We start from the raw sequence: 11,360 nt of genomic DNA, 5'->3' as shown, positions 1-11,360 counted from the left end.
GGACCACTGGACCACAGGACAACAGGACCACTGGACCACAGGACCACTGGACCACTGGACCACTGGACCACTGGACCACAGGACCACAGGACAACAGGACCACTGGACCACAGGACCACTGGACCACAGGACAACAGGACCACAGGACCACTGGACCACTGGACCACAGGACAACAGGACCACTGGACCACAGGACAACAGGACCACTGGACCACTGGACCACAGGACCACTGGACAACAGGACCACTGGACCACAGGACCACAGGGCCAGAATGTTGCACCAGTTCAGCACCAACTTGAGTCAAGGTGTCTAAAGTTATCATCAAACCTCTGCTGAGCTTTATGCAGTTTTAGCTGCTCGTATATGAAAATGTTCAGCTCAGAGATGCAGCGTCTGCATCTTGTTTGTGTCACTTTCAAAATAATCCACCTTAAAAAGAAATACATCAAAATTTACTTAATTCAGTCAAAAATATTTTTCTCTTTGTACTCTCACAGGTTTTCACTTTTCATCTTTCAGCTACTGTCTTTCTGTTTTAGCTTTTAGCTACAAATTAGCTCATTTATTTACCTACTGTCTTAGTTAAAATTATTTTATACTGTTTCACTAAATTGAGCTTTTTGTGACAGTTTAGTTCATTTTAGCTTTTAGCTACATTTATTTTTCAAGTTTTAGCTTTTAGCTATGGTTTGTTAACATTAGCTTTTGGCTACAAATCAGGTTATTTATTTACCTTCTATCTTAATTCATTTATTTACTTTTTTGTTACTGTTTTGAGAAATTGAGCTTTTCAACTGAGCTAATTTTAGCTTCTAGCTACATTTATTTTTCAAGTGTTAGCTTTTAGCTATGATTTTGCTAACATGAGCTTTTGAACTACTGTTTTGAATTTAACTTTTTAGCCTTAGTTTAGCTACTTCGGGCTTTAAGTTACAGTTTAGCTCATTTAAGCTTTTAGCTGCCTCTTTGTCTGATTCTAAAAATGCTGTTTTAGCTTCTGTTTTGCTAATTTAAATGTTTAGGCATGGTTTTAGTAAATTTAGCTTCTAGCTGCATTTTTTGTTTTATTTACTTTTAAGCTACTGCATCTCTTTGCGCTTCATTTCTGCTAGTTGGAGGTTTTAGCAACTTTTCTGCTCATTTTGTAGCACCTGCTTTATGAATTGTAGCTTTTAGCTTCTCTTTTGCTGTTTTCTTGCTTTAGCCTTGAATAAGTTTCAGCTGTCACAGCAGTGTCTCCAGTGGATCCAAGGGTCCCCGTCATGAGCTGACTTGTTTTGGACTCACTCTAGCTGTGGCCGTGTACGAGTCGTACTGGAGGACTCGGCTCGGCAGCTCCAGGGTCTGTCTGTGTTTGTCTCTGAGAGACAAAGGGACGACCCGTCCTGCAGAGTCCGATAAGGTCCAGGAGTACCGAAGGCCTCCTGATGTGTCACACTCAACATCGGACTCAAGCGTCACCCCCAGACGGATCACCTCAAACCTCCACACCTGAACACAAACAGGAAGACTGATCGTCTGCAGCAGAGTTCTTCTGCAGGTTCTGATCAAGGCTCGGGTTCTGTTGGTACCTGCAGTCTGAGCGGGCCCATGTTTTTAACTGGTGGAGGCCGACAGGGCCGGTCCACAACAAAGATGAGACTGCTCAGAGACGCAGAGCTGACGAGGTTGGACACAGTCACGTTGATTGTGAACTCTCCTGTCCTGCATGATAAAAAATAAAACTTATAATAAAACTCTAATTTACAGTAAAATCACAGAACCTGAAGTGGTCACCTGCTGAAGACATGCTGTGTGGTTCTCTGTCCAGACCTGCTGGGTCCATCACCGAAGCTCCACCTGAAGGTCAGGTTGGTCCCGGCGTTGACCCGGCAGCTCACCGTGACAGCCTGGTCCTTCAGGACCGAGGCCGGGTGGACCAGCCTGTTGAGCTCCACGGCTCTCTGGACCAGGACCGGGAACACATCGGAGATGACGACGGTCCGAGCCCAAGATGCCACCACAAACACACCGTAACTAGGTGGAGACGAGTGGAACCGTGAGTTGACAGGTGGAGCATTAAAGAGATTCAGATCTATTGAGGTGGGGTAGAAAAACTCTGAACAGTTAATATCTTACCTGTTGTAGATAGCTAGGTCTACCCAGTTTGGACAAATAATTAAATTCTTACCAAATCGGTGCACAACTAGTTAGTTTAGGTGTCGTAATTAACTCCAGTTTAAAATAATTCATGAGGATTCTCACATTGTCGGTCATTCCTCCCTAAAGTCCCCCAAGCTGCACCAGAACTGCTTTAGCTGTTGGCATTTACAATTAAAATGCAGTGTGAATGCTGATTGGTGAAGAACGTGCTGAAATTTGCTAAAAACATGCTGAAATGTAGCTTAAATGGAAGAACAAGCCTAAGGTAGCAGAAGAAATAACACATTAAGTTTAAAACGGCATAAATGACCAAAAAAGTTAGGAAATTAGATATATAAAAAAAGCTGAAATAAGCTAAAAAAATTGATGAAAAGTAGCTGAAAAGGCAGAAGGAAGCTTAAACTACTTAAGTGGAAGGAGCTGAAATTACCTAAAAATGTAGAATTAGCTGAAAAAGCTCAATGTAGCACAAAACAGCAAAAAAAAAAATTGTACATTTTTAAAACTATTTAAGCTAAATAGTAGCTGAAATAGCAGAAACTAACAGAAATAAGCTGAAAAGAGCACAACAAGCTGAAATTAGCATAAAGAAGTTAATTAAAATTAATGAAAAGAAAGTAGCAGAAATGACCACAAAAAAAATTGAATTTATCTGAAAACAGCTGAAATTAGCTAAAAAAATGCTAACAAGGTAGCTGAAAAGGCAGAACAAGCTTAAATTAGCAGAAGAAAGCAGAAATAACACATTTGCCCAATTAGGCTGAAAGAAGCAAAAATTAGCACAAAAAGGTGGAAATTATTGGGAAAAAAAAGCTGAAATTAGCAAAAAGCTAAAAAAGGCTGAAAGAAACAAATTTGCAGAAGGAAGTGGAGAGAGTTTTGCTTAATTAGGCAGAAATAAGTTTAAATGAGGGCAACAAATGTGGAATTAGCTGAAAATGTTAAAATTTGCATAAAAACAGCTAAATGGTAGCTGAAAAATCAGAAAAAGCTGAAACTTGTAAAAAAAATAATCTGAAAGGAGCCTAACAAGCGGGCAGCACGGTGGCGCAACTGGTAGAGCTGCTGCCTCTCAGCGAGCAGGTCCCTGGTTCAAACCCCGGTCCAGGGGCCTTTCTGGGTGGAGTTTGCATGTTCTCTCCGTGCATGCGTGGGTTTTCTCCGGGGACTCCGGTTTCCTCCCACAGACCAAAAACATGCATGTTAGGCTGATTGGTAACTCTAAATTGTCCCTAGGTGTGAGTGAGAGAGTGAATGGTTGTTTGTCTCGTTTGTCTCTATGTGGCCCTGTGATGGACTTGCGACCCGTCCAGGGTGTACCCCGCCCCTCGCACAGTGATTGCTGGACATGGGCACCAGCGACCCCCGTGACCCAAAATGGAATAAGCGGGTAAAGAAAATGGATGGATGGATGGATGGAGCCTAACAAGCTGAAATTAGCATAAAGAAGTTAGATGAAGCACAAAAATTGTCATTAGCAGAAAGAATTTGAAAGGAGCACAAAACAGCTGAAAGTAGCTGAAAGTAGCTGACCGTAAGTTTAAATTTGCAAAAGGAAGCTGAAAGAAGCTGAAGCAGAACAAAATGTGAAAGGAGCAGTAAAAGGTTGTAAACACATCTAAAGATCTGAAGGATGGAAAATGAGCTCAATTCATTTTATATGAGACAAAAGTGGCAGAAAAGGCTAAATGTTTCAAACAGCTAAAGTTGCGCCAATACCAGAAGTCACAGCAGGATTGTCCTGAAAGAGCCGAATGTTTTGATTTATGATTTGATGAAATAGATGAAAACTGCGGGACGAAAAATGTATGGAAGAAAAATGGATCACAGTAGAGCGACTGCTTCATAAACATTCACACAATCACTTCCTAAAGCTCTAACATGTAAATATTTATCAAACTCATATTTATCAAATATGATGAAATATTTGGGTTGTTCGATCCTCTTTTTGTTGTCTCTTTAAGAGTGAACATTAGAACTATTTCCATATAAATTTAGGACTAAAAGAAACAAATGGCGTATTTGTGATGTGTGGCAGGTGTCCCATACCTCCCAGGGTTCTGGTACCCTCTGGTGATGGACCTTGAAGACGTTCTGTCTGATCTGGAGTCTCCAAAGTCCCAGAAGAAGTCCACAGGCTGCACCACGTCGGCCACAGCCAGGAAGGTAACGTCTGTATTTGTTGGAAATGCTTGTTTTGTTGCACAAATCCTCACAGCTAGAAGAGAAGACGGACAGTTTGAGGGAGACTGACAGAGAAACTCTCGTCTTTAAATAATAATAACTAATTAGTTTTAAACTCGTTTGGACTTCTTCACCGTCGTCTTCTCTCCTTTGACAAGTGAGCGGTTGACACCACGGATGAAGTCCATCTTGTGGCAGACGGCAGCTGGACGGGCGGAGGAGGCGGTGGGCATCGAGGCGTGAGAGGATGCCGCCACGTTGTCGACTGACACGATGCTTGTTGGTCAGGTTGCCGTGGTTACGGCCGCCCTCAGCGTTGCGTTCTGCTTCCGGCACGAGTCTGAGGATGAGCAGGCAGCTCGTGGAGGATCTGCCCGTCAGCTGAGCGTCAGGATGAACAAACGCCTGCATACAGGTGATCAAAGGGAGATGAGGCTGGTTGTTTGTTTGTTTGTTTGTTTGTTTGTTTTGGACAAAGTCAGGGTGTTTTAGAGCTCTGTGGCAGAAGCTCAAAGCAGAGCATTCACAACATGAGACCTGGGTCCATCCATCCTCACAGGAGACATTCACTCACACCGTGTATCATTCTATGTGGACTGCGCTTCCTGTGGCAGCCACCAGGGGGTGCTGCAGCACCCTCTGCACCCCCACCTCCCACAGCTCCACCAACAAAAGGAAGTTTTTATTTAAGAGTTTCCTCTGATGATCATCATTCTAGGATGCTTTTAGCTAGTTGGCTCTTTTGTTAATTATTAGTTGGCCTTTTGATGTTTTTAGCTTTTAGCTACCCATGCTTAGATAATTTTAACTTGTCTTTATTAATTTTAAGCTAGCCTTTGGATTATTTTAGCTATTAGTTAGTCTTGATCATTTTAGCTTCTGGATAGGCTTAGAATATTTTAGCTTTTAGCTGTCATTTTGCTACTTTCAGATTTTAGGTAGCGTTTTGATTTTAGGTAGCGTTTTAATGCTTGTAGCATTTAGCTACCCCTAGAGTTTTGCTACATTTGATTAGCTTTTAGCTAACCTTTTACTACTTTTGGCTTTTAGTTACCCTTCTTTTAGCTTGTTTTTATTCAATTTAGCTGGCCTTTTGCTTATTAGCATTTAGTCTTTTGGTACTTTTAGGATAAACTTAGAAAAGTGTAGCTTTTAGCTGGCCTTTTGCTACTTTCATATCTTAGGTAACATTTAATGCTTGTAACATTTAGCTTTCCAAGAGTTTAGCTACTTTTGACTGGCATCTAGCTAGCCATTTGATATTTTTAGCTTTTAGCTACCCTTGGATAATTTTAGCTTGTCTTTATTAATTCTTGCTAGCTTTTTATTATGTTTAGCTTTAAGTTAGTCTTTTGATACTTTTAGCTTCTGGATAGATTTTGAAAAATGTAGCTTTTAGCTAGCCTTTTGCTACTTTCAGATTTTAGGTAACATTGTAACGTTTAATTACCCCTAGAGTTTAGCTACTATTGACTGGCTTCTAGCTAGCCATTTGAGATTTTTAGCTTTTAGCTACCCTTGGATAATTTTAGCTTGTCTTTATTAATTTTAGTTTCTGGATAGGCTTAGAATATTTTAGCGTCTAGCTGGCGTTTTGCTACTTTCAGATTTTAAGTCATTTTTAATGCTTGTAGCATTTTGCTACCCCTATGTTTAGCTAGAGTTTAACTACTTTTGACTATCTTCTAGCTACCCTTTTGATACTGTTGTCTTTTAGCTACCCGTGGATAATTTTAGCTTGTCTTTATTAATTTTAGCTATTTGATTATTTTAGATTTTCATTAGTATTTTGATACTTTTAGCCTCTGGATAGTCTTTGAAATTTTTAGCTTTTAGCTATAGCCTTTTGCTACTTTCAGATAGGTAGCGTTTTAATGCTTGTAACATTTAGCTACCCCTAGAATTTAGCTACTTTTGACTAGCCTCATGATAATTTTAGCTTTTGGCTATTGTTTTGTTTTTAGTTTTTGCTACTTCAGTTCAGCTTCTAATTTCAGCAGCCATTGAGCAGAAAATGCAGTTTCTCTCATTTTTTTATGCTTTTCCCAAATAAAACCTCTTCATAATCATGTTTACATTTTTTCTAACTAAATATTATTCAGGACAAAACAGGAAAAAAAATAACTTTAGCTGATTTTCACACTTTGAAATTTGTTTTAACTTTTTTTTTTGTTTCAGTTTTGGAGCATTTGACGTGTGGGAAAAAATGTTTGGATTTAAATTAATCAATTTATTTGTGATTTATTGGTCTTTTTTATCATGTTGGATGTTTAGAAATTAAAAAAAAATTCCATTTTTAAATAAAAAAAAGTTGAAATGACAAATAGAAACAAGTTTTGGCTTTAGATAGAACTCGTCAATAAAAATAAAACTGGATAAAAAAAAAGACCCTTTAGAACCCAGACATGCTGCTGGTTCTGATCCAGACCCTTTAGAACCCAGACATGCTGCTGGTTCTGATCCAGACCCTTTAGAACCCAGACATGCTGCTGGTTCTGATCCAGACCCTTTAGAACCCAGACATGCTGCTGGTTCTGATCCAGACTCACCACACTTTGATTCAGACGCTCCGAGCTGAAAATACAAACATCCTCGGTGAGTTCTTGTCTGTGGGCGCCAACCGGACCTTCCCTCAGACGGGCCTGCAGGGCGCCCGGGTCACAGAGGAACGCCGCCTCCACTGGCCGACTGTTGGAGTCCAAAGATGAAGAGGGACCAGGGGAGGGGGGCACCGGGGGCCCGTGGAGTAAGGCGATCACTGAACTGTCTGCGGGGGGCCGTGAGGAGGAGGAGGAGCAGCAGGAGACGCACAAACCTGAACGAAGGACAGTCAGGACGTCATGATGCGTCTGATGAACGTGGTTGTTAAAAACTGATCATCTGCTCTGAACCGACGGGTTTCATGGTTTAAAGGAACCATTAACCTCACGGGTGACCTTTGACCTTTGCAAGTCGTCACAGTGACACAAGAGCGGTTCTGTTCCCTTAAACAACCGTCAATTTATTTTCATCTTAAATTTAAAAAATCCTCACAAGATCACAAAAATATCAATTAAGATCCTGAATCCATTTTATCTGCATGCACATGCTTTTATTTTGAAGGTTTGTGAGCAAAGGAGAACTTTTTTTTTACATAAATTCAAAAAAAAATATTAATTTATAAATTATCTTTACACTGTAATAAAATTTAAATGTTGGATTAGAGCAAATGTCTAAATTTGTGATGAAACCAGAAAAAGTTTGAACCAACAGAGAACATAATAAATTTAAATCTCTTTTGGTTTTTAAGTTGTTTTTATTGTATTTTTAGGGCGATGCATGTAGTTTAGTTTTTATGGGCAAAATGTGGGAAGTTAAATTATAATTAATTGAATTAAAATACGTCATTAACTGGTATCAATTTATTTTATATTTTTAGGTTTTTGCAGAAGCTCTGAACACAAGTGATCATTTTACAACAAATAAAATGTTTGAAAAGAAGCAAAACAATAAATAAACAATAAGTCAAAAGCCAAAAATCGATTACAAATGAACAGAAATAAAGCTGCTCATGTAAATATTTATAATTTCAGCTTTAATCTTGAACTTATTCTCCCAGAATAACAAAGTTGGACTCACTGTGACGTATCTTCAGGAGCTGCAGCAGTAAAACCCAGCAGTTCAGCACCAGCTGACCTGTGGGACGTGCAGAGACGTTCACTGCCTGCACCGGAGACACCGACTCACTAACGTTGAGCAGAAGCGTCCCTTCGGCTCTGGGGAAGGCAGCGTTTCCTCCCCGCTCTTCGCTGAGAGGCAGACGAACGACGTGAGAACCTGAGAAACTTCACGTGTCTGCAGCTCAGAGGAGGCCGGTCGTCCCTCACCTTTGTCTCCTCCGTCCTCTTCTCACGTCTTTTGTTTCTTCAGTGTTGAAACAGCCGCCGGCCGCTGGAGCGTGCAGCCGGTTTCCACAGCGACGAGCCTCCGAGGACGACGCTGCAAACCGGCACCTTCAGGAACAGACGTTTTGCACAGAAACGTGGAAACGTTGCATAAAAACGTCAAAGTTCTTCAACGTGTTGATGCAAAACTCATAAAGGCCACATCTGACCCTTCAGCTGTGCACCCAAACAGGTTTTACAGACGGGAACAATATTTATGAGACAGATATCGACGTAACTAAGCTCTCGAACAGCGTTTGTGGCAATATTTTTGTTTATTTTATTGGAGCTCATTGATAAATAAATAAAAATACAGGAAGTGCCAGATTTAATCAGGCAAAGAAACAACCAGAAGGCTCAGGATTGAGAGTCTTTGGCCGTAAAACGACGTTATTTGGGGTAAAAGTGATGAAAATCATAATTACAGTCACCGCTTTACGTCTGACTTCATTAGTTGTTGTTTGGTTCCTTGTTCTGACTTTTCTCATTTCTTTTTTCTGAACCATAAATTTGCAGCTCAGGCGGGAAAAAACTAACTGCACATTTAAAACTTTGGACGTTGGATTATTTCATCCAAAGGCAAAGATTATATTTATTCTGTTCTGTATGACAAGTCTCATAATTATTAGTTATGATTTGCAGAAGTCACTGCTGCACATTCAGGAGCCACAACCTCCAAAAACGACCCTTAAATAAAATCAAATCAAAGCTTCTTGAAATAGCAACATTTTATTTTAAGGAGACTGTTATAAAATAATAAAAACATAACTTTGTGTCTGTTAAGAGCGAAACCCTAAAAGAAACTCACTCTGAGCCAACATGAGCAGATTTGTTGCTCTAAACTAACAGATTATTGCTACTGTAATTTAATCCAATTTAACAGCCAAACTGAGTAAATATATGCTCCATGTGCTTCTGAATTTATGGATTATTAGATATTAATTATCACTTTGAAGCATTTTAGTTCAACCATTTAACATAAAATTTAAGTAAATCTAATGTTGGATCCTCCATTTTTATTATCTCTAAAAGCAGATGTTCAGGCGCAGAGACATAATAAAATTAGATATTAAAGAATAAATGCTGCTAAAATCCAAACTGGGAGTCGTTTATGTTGAATTAATTTAATAAAAATGCCGGTTTTGTTTAAATTAAATAAAATAAAACCGCTTCATGTTGAGGTCGATGGGATGTTTTCCCTCAGAAATCATTTTCCAGTAAATATCCTGGACCAGAGCTGGATCTGACCCTTACCCTTCATCCAGGCGGTCACCAGAACCTTTGGGTCGCGGAGTCTTCATGGAGCCGAGGAGCCGAACCGCGGGGGTGGGATGTACGAATGATGGAGAGAGGGGCCAGAACCGAACCGAGACCTGCAGGTGAGGGGGGACAAGGGGAGGGACTGGACTGTATGCAAACGATGTAGGAGGAGGAAGAGGAGGCTCCACAGCTCAGGGGTCAAACAGGAGCAGAGAGGGCCCCTCTGGTCAAACCTCTGACCCTTCTGGGGCATTTTGGAAAAAAAAAAAAAAAATCATCTTTAGCTGCAGCGTTTCTCTTTGGCTCGGTCCAAACGGACTTTTACTTTAAGACCGAGTTCATTTACTGTCACAGACAGGATTAAATGTTCTTTGTGCCTCTGAGCTTCACATCTGACTGAAGCTTTTAGTTTTTTAGGAAAAATATTAATTTTATTCAAATCAAGACGGAGCCGTTCCAAACCGCACAGGGGGGAAGGTGACCTTCCATCATATAAGCAGTTATTTAGAATAAAAATGGAAAATCTTTAAATATAACCTTCTTTGATCCACTCTTTGTTTTGCTGACAAACGACACCAGGAGGTTAAAGAAGACAACGGGAGTCTTGTTGGTTTTTGTTCTTTACCGTGCGTAAAATGGCGCAGTGTTTTTTCTTTGACGCAAAATAATCTGAACTGTTTTGCGCTTTTCTCCTCCGATCACAGCAGTTTCTTTCATTTTTAAGACTCAGACTAAAAAAACTTGAGCTGAAATAAAATTAATGTCACCAGCTGTTCGTGTTTTTTGAAACCTTGGGCTGAGCTGCTCCTCTCTGGGAGTTCCTTCACTCCGTGGTGCGTTTAGTTTAGATACATTTTTAAAACCCGCCAGAACCGGTGCGGGTCGAGTCCAGTTTGCCCTCTGAGCCCTTTGTCTTGACAACCAGTTGGCCGAACTCAGCCGGTCCACCTTAAAAACCTCTTCCGGTTCCTCGACATGCCCTTTAAGAGGAGCCTGCAGTTCCGGGTGTGGCCAGCAGGGGGCGCAGTGAGACCGCAAAGCGTTTTCTCGTTTCATTTTCAGCATTTTTGTCGGTTTTCGTTCCTTTTCTGGAGCCAGGAGAGTTTAAAATGTTTTCACTGCACAAAAACACAGAATAGGACTTGATAAGGAAACTAGATGAAGCTTATTTGACCACTAAACGTGGATTTTAAAGAGAAAACGACGGTAAAAACCCTTTGTGTGAGCCGCAACCGCGGAGGTGCAAACCCATGATCTTAATTTTAAATTTTGAGTGACCAGTGATTCGGTTCAACTTTAAAACGGAATAAAAAAATAAAAACATCAGAGGATCCGCGCAGTAGTCTCTCATGGACCCAGAAACTAAAAGAAAACCAGTCCTAACTGGTGCGTAAAACACGAGCCCGCGAGTCGGAAACTTTCTGCATTCGTTAAAGCGCGTGCTCGGTTTTCAGCCCGTGCGCGCGCGCGGTGATGCAATTAAAAAGTAATCAAGTGAAGGAAATGTTGAGAAAGCAGCTGGCAGCTCGATGGGGGTTGCGGGGGCGCGGGGGGGGGGGGGGTGCGTTCACGGAGAGCCCCCTCCTGTTATGTAAGAGGACCCGCGGGAGACCAGAACCAGGTCTGGACCGAGGTCCCGGAGAGGCTTCAGGTGGAGAAAGTTCCGTTTGTTCACCTGGAAACTCGTCCAGAACTGAAGAGCCCGGATGAGCCTGAAGGACAGAGTCTGACACTGATCCACAAAAACTTCAGATCCAGGATCTGGACTTTAATCTGGTTCTGAAACTTCAAATCCAGCTGGGTCTGGACTTTAATCTGGTTCTGAAACTTCAGATCCAGCTGGCTCCGGA

The 11,360-nt window shown here is 41.1% G+C and overlaps 1 protein-coding gene across 1 annotated transcript in view; it reads right to left on the bottom strand.

The window, feature by feature from the left end:
• LOC119426444 (polycystic kidney disease 1 like 1) overlaps positions 1 to 9,551 on the bottom strand; it is a 33,731-nt gene extending 24,180 nt beyond the window's left edge. The window contains 8 exon segments of the mRNA XM_037694006.1: positions 1,289 to 1,492; positions 1,573 to 1,705; positions 1,778 to 2,017; positions 4,193 to 4,361; positions 6,954 to 7,142; positions 7,946 to 8,115; positions 8,194 to 8,319; positions 9,505 to 9,551. Coding sequence (XP_037549934.1) covers positions 1,289 to 1,492; positions 1,573 to 1,705; positions 1,778 to 2,017; positions 4,193 to 4,361; positions 6,954 to 7,142; positions 7,946 to 8,115; positions 8,194 to 8,319; positions 9,505 to 9,551 — 1,278 coding nt within the window.
• Between the last annotated feature and the right edge of the window lie 1,809 nt (positions 9,552 to 11,360).

The sequence above is a fragment of the Nematolebias whitei genome, chromosome 20 (genome assembly GCF_014905685.2).
Source record: "Nematolebias whitei isolate Nwh7 chromosome 20, NemWhi1, whole genome shotgun sequence".
Classification (NCBI taxonomy): domain Eukaryota; kingdom Metazoa; phylum Chordata; class Actinopteri; order Cyprinodontiformes; family Rivulidae; genus Nematolebias; species Nematolebias whitei.
This window is presented reverse-complemented; position numbering and strand designations above follow the sequence as displayed.